At 42.5% G+C, this 16,316-nt stretch overlaps 1 protein-coding gene across 1 annotated transcript in view; it reads right to left on the reverse strand.

The window, feature by feature from the left end:
* Positions 1-16,316, reverse strand: part of LOC101159373 (calsyntenin-2) — a 404,380-nt gene that overhangs the window by 166,894 nt on the left and 221,170 nt on the right. The window contains exon 3 of the mRNA XM_011483059.4: positions 15,248-15,443. Coding sequence (XP_011481361.1) covers positions 15,248-15,443 — 196 coding nt within the window. The remainder of the gene's footprint in view (positions 1-15,247; positions 15,444-16,316) is intronic.

The raw sequence follows: 16,316 nt of genomic DNA on the forward strand, positions 1-16,316 counted from the left end.
AAAGCTCAGGTATATTATTAAAACTTTGAAAACTCTTTCTGTGTACCGTCTTTCTTTGTAAATATATCATGTGTTGAACCTTTCCTGCGACTACTTTTTTTCTTTCTAACTGTGGTCGGAAAATGCAGGGGAGATCCTATCCACCAAAGGGGGATCTTCCTTTGGGGTTCACTTCCCCGTTCTGACCCTCCAGAGTGGGTTAATAGAGAATCACTCATTGTTCTTCTGGGGGAAACTTTCATTTATTATAGTTCCCCTTCACTCTGTATATCAAACATGAATGCGCACTCCCAACACACTTCTGCTGCGTTCTCTTGCTCCCTCTTGCGCTGCACGCTATCAGATGCAGCTCAGGCGGACACAATGGTGGAGTCAGGGAGTGGCAGAATCAGAGTCTTTAATATAAGTTCAGGAGGCCATCCAAAAGAGGACTGAATCAGGAACAAATTGCTCTATGAACTCTGGAGAGATTAAGGCTGGATTGCTCACAGGGAAAGGAAGACAATCTGGCACTGGCTTGAGAAAAGAGCACTGCTTATATAGGGAAGACAATGAGGCACAGGTGGAGCACATTAGGGAGGAAGCAGATCACACAGCAGGAACTGGAAATGAAGACAGAAAAGACAGCCTTCAAAATAAAACAGGAAGTGACAGCCAGAGGGCTAACTAATCCTGACACACGCGCTCCCTCCTCTTTTTATCACATGCGCGCGGTTTCAGCACATACACATCCCCATTCTACAACACATGTTTCAATGTGGGCACATGCGACTTATAGACAGGTGTGTAGAAAATTGTTTATCCTTTAAAAATGAAATGGATGCAGCTTATAATCAGGTGCACTCTTTAGGCCCCGAAATTACGGTAGTTATTCTGAACCATGTCTCCTCACAACAAGGTGACAGTGTCACATCACCTGATAACTGTTTTTATTTATTTATTTTTATTTATCTGTCCGTCCGTCCGACCGACCGACCGACCTATCTGACCACCAAATGCCATCTGATGGGAGGAGCTTCAAATGTTGCCACAACCTTAAAAGTCAAAAGGGTCACAACAGACTAAGAAATACTATTATTATTAAATAGTGGGGCAAAAAACTATTCATTCAGCCACCAATTGTGCAAGTTCTCCCACTTAAAAAGATGAGAGAGGCCTGTAATTTTCATCATGACAGAAATGCAAAAGAGCTCAATGCTGTCCTTGAAATCTTTGATCTAATTTTTCTGTTTTGTGAAGCACCTTGAATTACTTGTGTACGAATTGTGCTGTACAAAGAAACTTGCCTTGCCTTGCCATAGGCTTAACTCAACTATGAGACAAAATGAGAAAAAGAAATCCAGAAAATCACATTGTCGGAAACTTCAAGAATGTATTTGTAAATTATGGTGGAAAATAAGTATTTGGTCAATAAAATTTTTTAACTAAGTACTTTGTTAACCCTTGGGCTATCCTAGGCACTTTACCGTTGGGAGTTGGGTCATCTAGACCCACTAGACAATGCTCTGAACCTTTTTTCTTCAATGATTAGTGATCTTCACTGGTGTCCATGGATTACATGAAATCTTTCCACCTTTATCCACCTTTGTCATGGTAGGGAGAACACGTCAATGGAAGGGGGGGGGTCATGTAAGATAGCACAAGGTTCATATACCCTTTATTGGCAATGACAGCAGTCGAACGTTTTCTGTCACCCCAGAACCTTAAAGTGTTTTATACGAAGTCACTCCTTTGTTGCCCGGTCAGTGTGTTTGGGATCGTTGTCACGCTGAAACCCCTAGTGGCTCTGTCAATCAAACAATTTGAACATTCGATGTGAGACCACCTACTTTTATTGAGACATCTGACTGGGAAGTTTGTACCGTAAATAACTTTCTACAGCAGAAATATCATAAAAAAAGAGGATTATCAAGAAGATGTTAAAAACGGTATCAGAGCAGGAATGGTTCTGACCAATAGAGTGACTGGGTAACAGCTGTTCTTTTCTTTATAATAATAATGGATTGGATTTATCTGTGCTTTTCCAGACGCTCAAAGCACTTATAATGTGTCCATATTCTTTCCCTCTTCATTCATACCTGGTGATGGTAGAGGCGTGGCTGCCAGTTCTCACACATTCATGCTGGTTTGCAGTAGCGTTAAGGGCCTTGCCCAAGGGCCCTCACTGGGTGGTGTTAACTGCTCAGCATTTCAATTGCTAGCTTGTTCATTCCCCCCCGGGAATCGAACCCTGGTTTCCTCCATGTTAGTCCTTCCCCTTACCAACCAGGTTACGCAGGCCCCTTAACAAAAGTCTATGGGATTTTGGCTTCTTGGAGCCAGCAGGTACTTCCTGTTTGGAACATAATGGGGGAGGGGTCATTCAGTCCAGTTCCTATATACAGTCATTGTGTGCTTCATGTCGGTCATGCATCTGGCAGTTTCAAACTCTTTTGACAGGACACTCACTATAAAGCAGCAGAGGAGTTCGATTTAGGACCTCCAGGAATAAATAACTGCTGAAGGACACATGGCATGTCCCAATAAAGAACATTGAAACATGTTCTTTGCAGGTTTATAAAATTTTCTAAAAGGTTTAACCCCAGGTTGTTGTTTTTGAGGACTACTTTTTGCTCCACCATAGTTCCTTTTGTTTTAAAATGAACGTGAAAGGAAGCTGAAGATGGCAATAGTTTGCTCTGCTGTCAGAGCAAAGCATCTCAATGTGTAAAACGTTTTACGGTGGCCTCGGAAACTGTTTTTTCAAAATGAAACCTTGTGTGCTGCAAACTTCAGATTTCTGTTTGATGTTGTTTGCACTTCTCTTTCCAGACTGTGTGATTTCATGTTTCATGACTTCATTGTTCCTGAAAGATAAATGCTCTTTCTGTTCAATAAACAACAAGGTTTTTTTTTATATCTGGAAAAATATGTTTGTTTAATTTTAAGATTTCTGAAGGACACTGGTAAACTTGTTTATCACTGCCAGCCCGTTACTAAAAGGCAACACACTGATTCTCATCAGCGCTGTCCCACACGAGACTCGTCCAACATGCGTGGGAGGAGCCCAAGAAGATGTTGGTTGCAATGAAATCTGCTCATTCAACCTGCGATGCTTCCAAAATGTTCCTTTGTTTTAGTCAGGTTGTTGATTTGCAACATAAAATAGGCTTCATTATTGCCAGTAATTACCTGAGTACATGAATTGACTCTAACAAGAGACTTGATTGCCACATTTTGCACATTAATCAAGGTGCTAAAACAATCAAGCTCATTGTGTTTGGACAAAGTGAGTGCAAAATGTTTATGTACTCAGTTTTTAAGGACTAATTAACACAAAAAGTTGAATTAAAACCTGGTTTATAATAAATAAAGGTTGTCTAGAGCAAATATGTTTTGATTACAAGGGGAAGTCACCCTAATTTGACATTTGTCAGGATGATGGAGATTTAAAAAAGTTTGATCGCCATATGGGAAAAAGAAAAAGGAAGTCATTCATGCTTTTACAGAATTTTCATAGGAAAAACTTGAATAGAGCAACATGCAAATGCTTCAAAGCTTTATGAGCTCTTAGATGAGTATGTGCTTGACATCAGGAAAAAGTTCCTGCGTGACTGAAGAGCGCCAAGAAAATGTTCACAGACTCTGGAGTGTTGCAGAATCATTCTGCTGAACATACTGCATAAACACTGCTGTTGTGGTGAAGATTGTTGATTTCCCACAGCAAATTCAGGCTAGATGCTTGTAATTAAATGACTAGTTGAGCCCTGTCTGTTACAGAAACAATAAGGAAACATGAATCATTTTTGACATAAATAAAGAAAAGCTGCATTTATAGGGAATATATTAGGCTGGAAAAGTAAAAGTTTGTTTTATGAATTTAAAAGGAAGAGGAGGAATTCCATATAAAAGCCTTTTTGTGTTAGAATAAACGTGCCAAACATCTGAAAATGCTGGGATTGAAGAGATATCTAAAAGAAATGATCCAAACATTTATCATCATAATCAGCAGTTAATGAATCACAAAAAACACATTGATTTGAGTAATACATTTGAAATGCAAATGCATTGTTTCAGCTGCTTAGATGTCAAATATTTTTATTTGCAAACATGGAAAAGAAATTCAGTTATTTTGTTGTTAAGACTGTAGAGATTTTGAGAAAATTCGTTTTTAGAAGCAGCAGGGGTCACCGTGTTTACAGACAGCCAAAACATTTCATTTGCAAAAATACGTCCAGACGTTTACCTTTAGAATGGAGCTTCCATTTTGTCTAATGAACCAGTAGGATAATCTATTATTACCATAAAACTCAAGTGCAGCGGGTTTGGATTACCACCCTTAATGCACTGTAAAAATGGAGGAATAAACATTATGTGCGCAAATTCCAAGACCATATATTTTCTTTAATGTAATATTTAATGTTTTTTTAACAATGGAACTATATTAAAATGTCTGCATCCATAGATACTTACAAACCTAAATCAATCATTTATAATGTCCTAAACAGCGTATAGTAACAGTTTTAACCAGCTTTTAGCCTTAGTCATTTGCACCCGTATAGGAGGTTGACCCGGATGGGGGCTGCAGGCTTTTGGGTCGTCTGAGCCCGTGGAGGGTCGTAGAGGCGTGGCTGCATCTAAAGGGAGCGCAGCTGTATTTTGCAGTCCCCTTGAGGCACGTACGGCCACCATCATCAAAATGGAACACACCACTGTCTGCATTTGGTAGTGAAGCTTTGGTGCAATGTTAAAAAGGAAGATCTACCTTAATTCTGGGAAAGCTACATGCCACTCATCAATTAAACCTTCCCTCTAAACCAATAACTAATTTTCCATCTTCTCTTTTCAGCCAATCACAGTCATGTTTTTGCTTTTAAAATTCACGGGTGTTTCTAGATGGTTTCTCCACCCAGTACTCCTCCACCCAGTACTCCCCCTGCATGGATCAATGTTTTGTCATGGACTGGCCCTAAACCACTATCAAGGTGTAGGCTCTAGGATTTTTTCATCTATGGTCTGAGCTCATCGCACCAGCATAAAAGACGCAGTTAGCGCAGACCCAAAGGAAAAGAAAACCTGTAAGTTAAGTTAGACCACCTGAGTGTCCCGTACAGGTTTACCCATTCCACCACAGACAGCCTTATGCAACCGTAAGGCCAGTTGTGACTACGGGATTATTAACAGTTTTGCTGTTACTGCAGGCTGGTTCATTCCACTTGGCTATCTTTTCCCACAACCAGCGATGCACCGCAGCACCAAGGCTTCATGTCACATTAAACTTAAACACTAAACAGCAGCTGCTGTTGCTGGCTTTGGCCCTTTAAAACGCTGCCTTAATGAGGATTTGTTGGAGCCTACACACATCAGGCAATCTGGGCTGAACTATCCAGGAGAACGACTGTTTCATAGTAAGACGTCTCCTTCACAAGTTATATATATTCAAAAAATAAAGTATTAGCGCAGGAAAAAAGTAGAGGCAGTGCAGTACTTTGGTCAAAGTTCTGCTAAAAACTGCTGTGCTGCACACACCAGGACACAGTTCTTGAATTCCCTGATGGCAAAGGCAACTTACAGCAGAGTAACTCACTGTGCTACACTGTAAACATTTTTCAGAAACATGACAGGAACTCAAGATGTGGCCTCCAAAACTCCCTCACTCTGACTTCCATGAACCATCAGTGTGAAACGCTGATAAAGTCCCCGTCTTACAAGTTGCAGAATTTAAAGGATCTGCTGTTGGGGGAAAAAAAGGGTATTTCCTTCGTTCGCTCCTTCTCTGGCGGCAGTAGGATGAGAATCAACCTTTGGTAAGTGTTTTAAACGTTATAACTAGAGCGTTAACTGAACCAAAACTAAGTTACAGTACCTCTTGAGCGATAGAAAGTTCTCATCGTGAAATGAAAAGCCCTCCAAGTGCTGGAGACTCATTCAGGTGTCAGGTGTGATTTCAGCCCAGCTACATCATCCACATTCATAATCAGATACCTGCTGAATACTAAAGCCATGTGATGCATGTTAATGTCAGCCTGGTATTGTTCCACACCCTATTACAAATTCATCTGTACTCATTATTTCTCAGCACCCGACTACTGGCTGCCCCTCATGCAAAGTACTGATGGAACGGCTCCAACACACACATACATGCACGCATGCCCCCATGGAAAGGCAAAAGACTCAATCAATCTTTGTCAAGAATTGGCCTGGGGGCTTGAATCATCACTTTCCTTGGGTAAAGACCGTGATGGAAATAAACAACGCTAACGACGGCAGGGGGGATAAAAAGCAACGCAAGGTACTGTAACACCGTCGGTTCCCGCTTCACCAGGAGTGCTCAGCTCCACTGCTCCACGGGGGCCGGACTGATGTCAGAACCAAGGCAGCTCTAATTGTATTGTCATCCCGTCCAGTTCTTAGTGCTGTAAGCTGTGCTGCTGACTCTGCACCACGAAGTGTGGCTCAACTGTTGTGTGCTGTTAGCTGTTTTGCTAGAAAACAAAAAGAGAAGCCAGAATCTTTAGCTTTTACTGCCTGTAAAAACGCCAAATGGCAGCTTTGCTGACAACAGTGGGAAGATTCCCAGAGTGGAGTGACTTCTGATTGAGCTTTGAATCCTAACGACACGGGCGCTTCTTTCTTCCATTTGGTAATTGAAGGAAGAAAGCTTCTGAGGGTGTAGCTCCAGGCAATAGTCAACATTTGTGGAAGGAGGCCATTTTCTGCCATAACATCCTGTCAGTGAAGAATAAACAACATATTTAATCCATTTCAAGGCGTTTTCCCCTTTTTCTTGACTTCCCCAGAATAACAGTCACATCACCACACAGGTTTTGACAGAATGAGGTTTGACTCATATTAGCATCAAATATGACAAGAGTGAAGTTAAGATTGTGGGTAGAACAAAGAGGCGACGCGTTGACAGGGAACTATCTGTGTGGAGTCCCCTGCTTGGTCTTCCCACTTCAGATATTTAACACGACAGCTTGTGGAAACAAGGCAGAGCTTTTGGCCCAGTTTTACTTTTTTTAGTGAGCCTATTTATCCTATTTGTAGGTATGCACATATGTGCATGAGTGTAACGAAACACAACTCCACACTAGGCTTGGTGTTGTCTTATAGTACGGATTGCACTTGGCTTTATGGCTCAGATTGCTTTACAGGACAATTTATTTATGCAACAAACTTTAAATGAGTCAATGATCACCCCCCCCCCCAAAAAAAGGCATACATTCAACAGTCGTTGGTGCAACTTCAAGCTGCTTTAAAACAGCTTTGTAGCCTTTTCCTTTTCCATGCTTATCTAGGATTTTCTGTCTAATCTCCTGAGAGAGACGACAGCTGCCGATATTGTTTGGTTACAAGAGAGAAACTGATGGCAAAATTCAAAGACAGACCATCGGAGTGTAACTGTAAAGCTCAGAACAACTTTCAAAGATCATCAAGTTCAAGGTCAATGTGCATCAGTGTCCGATCCCACTATTCGTTCTTGTTTCAGTCAAATTGTATTTCATGAGGAGTGGCCAAGGAAGACAGAACTATTGAAAGCAATAGACAAAAAGTCAAATTTTTGAAAATGTAATAATTAACATGGATGATCCAGAACGCTTCTACGAGAATATTGTTCAGAAGAAGAGATCAAACTAAAGTTTTTGTACATTTGCTCTGTCAAAATTTGCTATTTTCCTTCATTTCTATGTAAACAAATGCTTTATAGAAAAAACAAAACAGTTTTTCAAAACATAGAAGAGGTTCTGTTATGGTCAGGGGCTGCTTGGCTGCATCTGCCACAAGGTGCCTTAATTCTGGGCTGGAACAATGAAAGATCCAGAGTATTAACTGTTTACACCGGAGCTTCAGCTCCAGTGTTGACATTAGATTAATTAGATTAATCCGTGAAGTGAAGCCATCTCTCCCCCATGACACCATGGAAAGGGTTGTTCATGCATTCATCTTTTCCAGACTGGACTATTGTAACTCCCTTTATTCCGGGATCGACCAGTCTCTCCCCCGCCGTCTTCAGCTGGTCCAGAATTCAGCTGCCCGAGTTCTAACGGGGACCAGACGCCGTGATCACGTCACACCAATACTGTGCTCTCTGCACTGGCTGCCTGTTTCCTTTAGAATTGATTTTAAAATCTTACTCTTGGTTTTAGAGTTTACATGTTTACATGGTCTGGCACCTCCTTATCTTTCTGAGCTCCTGCAGAGCCATCGTCCTAGAGCTCTGCGATCTGTAGACCAGATGCTCTTAGTGGTTCCAAGGACTCGACTTGTGACCAAGGGGGACAGAGCGTTTTCAGTGGCTGCTCCTAAACTCTGGAATCGTCTTCTCCTGTCAGTGAGATCTGCCAGATCCTTAAATGATTTTAAATCTCTGCTAAAAACTCATCTTTTTACATTGGCTTTTAACACCAGAGAGAATGATAATTAGCCACCTTTTTTTTAGTGTGTGTGTGTTTTCCTTTATTGATGATTTTATTATCGTTTTACTGTGCCTCTTTGAATTTTACCTGATTTCAGTGTATTTATACTTGTGCAGCACTTTGGATGTCTGGCAGATGGTAAAGTGTTATATAAATAAAGATTTATTGATTGATTGATTCCTTTGCTGATGGTGACTCTTCAACCATTTCTGCAATGTAATGCCCTGTCCTGATATACAAAACTCTGCACTTGTGAAGTGTTTCCCACACTCAATGTAAATCAGCTGATTCTGTGGCTTTGTACCGTCATGCAACCCAAATCTAACATGAAAAGCCGCTTTTGTCTGCTTCAGAATCAGCTGCTTCACGTTGATCACGAAACCAGGTGTCTTTGTGACATCTCCAGTGTCGAAGGTTTAAGGCATTTGGAAGAAAAATATCCTCCCTAGTCTTAAAAAATGCAGTCTTAGTTGCAGGTCATGGGTCTTCCAACAGGATAAACCCCTAAACAAACACAGAAAAACCCCCAGGAGTAGCTGAGAGAATAATATTGGGTTTCCCTGTGAGTTTAACGTTATTTTTGATTGACAATTGTAGGTTTCCTCTGTTAGCAAAAGGGTGTTCAACAATGCCATTCACATCTGTAACTGTTTATGCACATAGGTAGTGTGTGATTCTATCCCAGACTCCTCCTAAACAAACACAACTACAGGAGCACAAAACCTTGTGACTGCATAAAACCGTGACAGACAGCCTCTGAAAGCCTAACCCTAAAGGCCACTGTTAAATACATGTGTCAGTAGCCGCGTTTACATGGGCAAAAGTAATCGGAATGAACGCCTGATCGGAAAGAAAATGCGTCATGTAAACGCGCCGTTCGGAATACTCTGCCCCGGTCAGACTCATTCGGATCAGAATTTCTTTCCGATCGAGATAGGTGGGTTATACCGATCGTTTATCCGATCGTGGAGCATGTAAACGGTCATTCCGATCGTGTGTCACTGCTGCTCTGGTTTACGTCACGCATAGACGGTGTTTCGCTGAGAGAAAGCTTTGGAGCGCATACGGGACCGACCAGCTCTGCGGACACCCCGTGAAAAGCGCCGCTCCGCTCTCGCCCCGCTGGCTCTCCCCTCTCTTACACCCCTCACGGGGGAGATTCGGAGGAGGAGCGCTCACTCGGTCCACTGGCACCCGAGTGAGCAGAGCAGCTGGATTAATAATGTTGTGTCGGGGGGGGGGGGGGGGGGGGGGGGTTACGTGTGCGTTTTGTTGTTTTGTTATGTGTGGGAGAATTCAGACTGCGAGCCGTCCCGCCGCTCTGGGTTAGCGGCTGCAGGACTCAGGAGGACCCGTGTTCGAACAGAGTTCGGGGCGCCAGCTCACAGAGTGGCTTTGGGGCGGTCTGTGTGAACTTTCAGAGCAGAAATAAATGTCGCTCAGTCCTTAGAAAGCTGCAGATTGCTGCGTTTCTCGCACGGTCCTGGATTTTGTGTCCATCCATCAGGCTAATGATGTTAGCCCGTGTTAGTCTGTCCTAAGCTTTCGTCCAGCTTAATTCTTCCACAAAAAAAGCACTGACCACACAGATTAAATATAACGATGAGCGAACAGGCAATTCATAATATTCATGACATTAATAAAAGCACGTTTGGAAGATCGTCTCGTATGTTACCGAGCTGCTGCATAAATGTCTATGGAAGCGGTTTGTTTACAACGGGACCTATATCCGCATCCGGGTGATTTTTACACTACTGCGCATGCCCAAATGATTCATTCCGAACGAGAGTGTGAGCCATGGGAACGTTTGTTCTAATCGGAAAAAGGTTTTCTGTGCCCATGTGCACGGGTGAATTTTAACCCGACCATTGATCCGATCAAGATATTCTGCCCATGTAACCGCGGCTAATGTTAGAAGTGGATCTTATGAAAATGTCTTGACTTTTAAAGCATCCCTTGAGCCGAATTAATCAGAAGAAAGAATAAAATGTAGGAAGAAAGCCAGTGAAATGCTACCTGGAGACAAATCGTGTCTTTAGATGCCAGTCAGTAGAGTCTGGAACTCTTTAGTGTTCAGCGGGTATCTGATTATGAATGTGGATGATGTAGCTGGGCTGAAATCACACCTAACACCTGAATGAGTCTCTGTACCAGAGGGTCAGTTGTTGGGGATCCTTACTATGGTGGTGATTCTAAAGTTGAGTCCAAACTAGTTTGTTGATTGCTTAGTTTGTGGTTTCAGTACAGAGATTGTCCTTGGACCAAGAACTGTCTCCAGTTCAGTTACTGTAGTTTTTTTTGACAGTATTCCAATTAACTGAGATATATATTTATATAACACAAAACATTTTACCTTTTCTTCACAGCATAAGTCAAGTGCATGCATTATGACTTGACATGTTTAAAAATGAGATCCTGCATCTCCACAAGGAAATCCTTGATTCAACTTGGCTGTGGAACACAAAAAAACACATCTAAAAATCAAAAACTCAAATTCAAGCAGGCACAGACAGACACAACCCCAGCCTGTCAGCTTATTAACACTTGATTGCTAATGTAACATGTTGTCGGGTGGCTGATGAAACAATCAGGTTGATCACTGCTTATTACACAGAAGAGGATGAAGCTTCTATTGGCCTTTCAATTAAAGGAATATCACTAGACGGTACATCCAAACGAGTTCATAGAGATGGTTCTTTACAATCCTCCTGCTGATTCTGTGCTGAAAGCATTTGTTGCCTTCAGATTTTTTTTTTCTTCAAATTTGTCTGAAGTTGATCAAACTATGAACATATTTTAGTAGAAATCTCCTCCAACAACTAATAATGCAATCCTAACATGGAATTTATTCAAGGTTATACCATGGTCGGGGTGAATACTCTATTCTGATTGGCTGCTGGGTGTACATTAAAAAGTGATATACCACAGGATAACCGCACTGTGAAAAAAGAAGTTCCGGTCACCTGGCTTAAATGTTTTGTATCACTGCGCCGGCTTCTTTGAAACAACCTTTAGCTTCATCATCTGGACAAAAACAAGTGATAAGAGATGAACTTTCTCTACTGATGCTTTATTCAACCCATCAGAAAGATCAGCATGTATATATCGCTTTATATCACCAAATTTTGTAAGTGACCATGTTATAAGCGGGTTAAAGGCCTTCAAAGTGTGTATTATCACTTTTTAACGCACTTCGCGTCGGACGGTTAAGGCTTCCACGGCGTGCGTTAAATAGTGATATGCATTTTATGTCGGCCATTAACCCTTACATAAACAATTCAAATCCTCATCAGTGCAATCACTAAAGTCAGTTTCACGTGGCTGTAGAGCATTCTTGCTTACTCTTCTAGAAAACCTTTTTTTTTTTTTATTTAAACCACATTGAATTGTTTGTGTTTGCTTTGGAGTCCAATAGGAGACTTGGTTCTTAAGCATCATCCTGCTTCATAATCCAAGAGCAGATCAGCTTGAAGTACTGAAAGTCCCACTCCGATCTTCTCTGATCTATTCTAAAAGTGTCCCCAGTGGTGTTTTCATCATGATAATGCCCTTTTTAGCCAAAATCAGAAAATCTGTTGTTTTTCAGAGCGGCAGGAGTTAATCAGAAATGTGTTGTAGGTGGAACCGTTGGTGTGAAGCAACCCCGCCCCCATTCCCTCCCCGTGCTGAGAGGTTGAAGCAGGGAGCTTGTGGCCTGCCCAGTCTATTTTCTACGTCACAAATAGGATCTTTTTCAAACGGCATTCTATCTTAATGTCGTTGTAGTCTTCCGTGCATAGTAAGTAAGATTTAACGCTTTCATGTAGTGTTGAGGCTAAAAACGTGACGCTGGCGTCTAAGCAAAAAAGTCGGAGCATTGTGCATTAAATTCTACAAAAGCAGACGTGCTTGATGCACAATGAAACAGAGGTGGAGGACTTTAATGTGACGCGTAAGTTGCGTCCGGTGTGAACGCAGCATTACACCAGGTTTGGAAGATTGGTTCAGACACGTTGCACTTTTCCCCCACAAGTACAACTTATACTCCAGAGGGCTGCCCATCTACCATCCTAACTATTTTCCAGATCTTAAAGCACTGCTGGCTGCCAATTAGCTCAGTCAGATGTCTCTACAGTCTGATTGAATGAACACACCTGGTCCAGGTAATCGGCAGCAAGCAATGCAGGAAGAGCTGGAAAACAAGCAGGGCGGTAGATCTGTTGGACCAGGAATGAGCAGCGCTGCTCCAGAGCGACTCTTATATCATATTTTCTTCTTTATTATGCATGTTTTGCCTCCTGCAACTTTTACTGTAGGTCTTTTATTTGAAAAATAAAAAAAGCTAAAGTTCCATTAGTTGAGACACATCTGGGTGTATCAAAGTTGCTCTCCACATTTGTCCCATCCCCTGGCGGAGCAGTGAGCTGCAGACACAGCCGTGCTCAGGAACCATTTGGTGATTTAACCCCCCCAATCCAACTTTTTGTGCTGAGTGTGAGGCAGGGAAGCATCAGGTCCCCTTTTTTAGAGTCTTTGGTATGACTGGACCATGGATTTGAACTCACAACCTTCTAGTCTCAAGGCGGACACTCTACCAGAAGGCCACTGAGCTAGTAAAGAAGGCTTGAAAAACTGTTTTTTGGTCCTATAGATGCATTCCTGTTAATGTGTTCAGGTTCAATGACTTGATTATGATAAAAATCATAAAAAAACTCCAGGAGAGGTGAAAACTTCTTTTTAACTCTGTCTTTTCCCAAATTCATGACAAAAACTGCCAGAGACAGACTAAACAGTCATTACATGGGATGTATAGTGGCAAAAAAAGGGAAAAATTTGCATTTTGATGAGCCTTGTGGCAGACATGACCTCTGGATTGTTGTAGGATAATTCACAATTCTTTTAAATATGACCTGAGCAGAAACCACCTCAGTGATTTCAGCTGCCAGCAGAAAAGCATCAGTTTGAAGTGGTGAGACTCCAATGGGAAATGTGTTTGCTTTGGATTTATTGGTGCTTAAACTAGGAAAAGTCAGGTTCCTGTAGAAGCACAAAGTATGAATGAATGACGACTAGTTGTTGTTTTTGTGGAAAAATGCACATGTTCAATGTTTGATATCATGAGAAGAAAAAAAAACATCCCATTTGTACGAAAGAAAAGGCAACACTGACAGACAGATTTGTTATGCTGGGGGGTGGGGGGCGGAGGGATACGGTGTAGGTGCCATAACCGGGCCTGCAACGACCGTTCTGGGTCCTTGGTTCTTGGGTCCGTTGGTCCGATAACGTGTCAGATAGTGATTGGTCTAGACAAATTACTATACCACCATAGAAGAAGAAACTATTCCAGTCCGTTGTAAACAAACAGAGCTCTGACACAGAGCAAAGTTATCTTCTAAACGTGCTTTTATTATTGTTATGATTATTATTAAGTGTATTGCAGCAAAATGGACTGCGTTCCCAACCCTTCTCCGGACCACACACTGTAACAAAGCATCTTCCCTGCCTGCAAACACGAAGCTATGAGACTCCAGCTGCTCTGCTCAGAGACACGGTTCTCTCGTGTGGAGCAGCAGGTTCATTCTAACAGCCACAGATCTTTTTACAAAGTGTGTTGTGGCAAAATCTGAAACTTGAAATGAAAATATGTAGAGCCCGAGCAGATCTCCACGCTACGTAGTTTGTCCAAGTGGGGCTACCGTAGTGTGACGTCATCCTCAGTCGAAAGGACCCCGAATGGTTATTGCAGGCCGAATGGTTATGGTACTCACACTGGCTGTGAATACTGCAGCACAGAGGCTGCAAACAGACACAAACGCAGCAGCAGGAGCTGCCACCAAGGAAGAAATTAATAACTTGATAGAAAAGGAGTTTTATGTAAACTTGATCTCAGCCAGAAGAACAAAAAGAGGGATAGAGGAGGAGAGAAGTTCAAGTGCATCCTGTGTCATCACTGATCCTCTCTCCTGTCCTGCCATTTCCTCTGAGAGTTCCCAGCAGAAGGACAAGCCATTTAAAATGTCCCCACAGCAGTGGGGACATTTAAAATGCTGCAGCGGTCGCGGCAGCGATAGCAGCAGGCATTTCATATCCAAGGTATGTTTTATTTTAGTTTTAGCTTTAATTTGTCGATTCTAACGTCCTTCCCTCTCAGTCACAACGCCCCCTACAGTGTTTAGGACCTGTCTTCAGGGGAAAAATGGGCAGACCAGTACGAGGCACGAACAAATGATGTTCAATGTGGTCACGTGTTTTAAGTAGAACCCAAAAACAGCCTTAGAAACCTGCACTGACATGTGAACGTGAGAGTTTTGTGAGGGCTGTGTGAATGTAGCTGCACTCCAATGCTTATCTACTCTGGCTGTTCCGCAAGTATCATCAGTTTTTTTGGAATACCAAATAAATCAGAACGAAAGAAGGGCTTGCTGTGAGTTTACCTTCCTCCTTGTAGATCAAATACAAATCTAACACTATTTTAGGACCAATCAAAAAGCCTGACTGAAGTTGTCTTTGCAGCTTGCTAGGACTCTGAGCTGTTGGACACGGATCTTCTTTCACTACAGTTTCACTGCTTTCCTTTGCTCTGACCCGTCACCACAATCAGAGCCCCGGAAGCAGAAAGGCTGGTGGTCGGCTCTGAGGCCTTCCTGAACTAAGTGATGATAATAATATATTTGCTGTTCAGACAGAACGATTAGAAGAACCCTCAAAGTGAATTAGGGAAACACCACATATAGAATAATCATTTTCATAGCTGCACCACCATGACTCACATCCCGTCACCTGATTACTTCTCAATAGCATTTTGGAGTTGGAACCGAGTGAAAGAAGCACAAAATCTGCTGCCGAACTTTCACATTTGCTTTACTCACTTGTGGGACTTTTTGCCCTCGGTGCCCCGGGGTCCAGAGCCGCAGTCGTGCGCCTGGATGATGAAGGTGTATTCCTTCTGCAGCTCACAGTCCACCAGGCTCCGCGCCCTCAGCTGGCCCTCGCCAGATGTCCCGTTCAGCACCACCGCTTCGAATGGAGCGTCCAGCCCATGAATGTTGAATGCACAGATCTCCCCTACACACATGGATGGAGAGATGCAGTGAACTGGGAGGAAACTGTTAGGACTTCCTCTCAAATGTATGAATCTGAAGCAGACAGATTCAGTCCAGCTATAGATCTGAATCCTGAAATATCTGCAGCTGCTTTCTATGAAATTCTGTTTGCAACAGCTCAGACAGAGATGAGCGTCACATCCATTGGAAAATGTATAAATCAATTAATAATATTGGGGTTATTCTTTGGTTGCATGGCCCAAGCAGAGCATACACGGCAAAACATTTGCAAAAATATCTCTGCTATCCAGAGGAAAGTATACTCTTCCAGGTTCTGCAGACACACTAACATGCTCTTTAGTTTAAGGTTTCTGCTCCTGCATCCTTGGTTGTGATCCAACATTATGGCTCCACACCTCCACTCTGATCCGCTTTGTGCCAGAAACAGTGGTAAAGGTAGTAATGTGACATTTTCCCGTCTGGCTGTACCATGTGACTGATTCAGGAAGTGGTCCGGATTGTGCCACCAGTTTGGACAACAATGTGAAGCCTTCATGCTCCATTCAGAATATGGCTGTTTGATGGAGGGTCTCAGGTAGAGAGCGGGCGGCCCGACGCTGTAATGATCTTTCAAAGCAGAAGTGTCAATGGTGGCACATCGAGCGCTCGCTTCAGATTGTGTTTCATTTCATTTCATCAGTGGTCAAATCAGCAGCGACCGGTTTTGAATTCAGAGCGGGGTTATCGATATGTCCGTTCTTATAGAGAGACGTCACTCATCCTTTGTTTGTGGCGGTAAGAGAGCAGCAGTACGGATATTTTTTTTCTCTATAAGTTGCACGCTCGTTTCAGTCCAAGCAGCCGCACACGAACCGAGCACGAGGAAGACAGAGAA

This window comes from Oryzias latipes, chromosome 13 (assembly GCF_053564925.1).
Source record: "Oryzias latipes strain Hd-rR chromosome 13, Olatipes_Hd-rR_3.1".
In the NCBI taxonomy this organism is placed as follows: Eukaryota; Metazoa; Chordata; class Actinopteri; order Beloniformes; family Adrianichthyidae; genus Oryzias; species Oryzias latipes.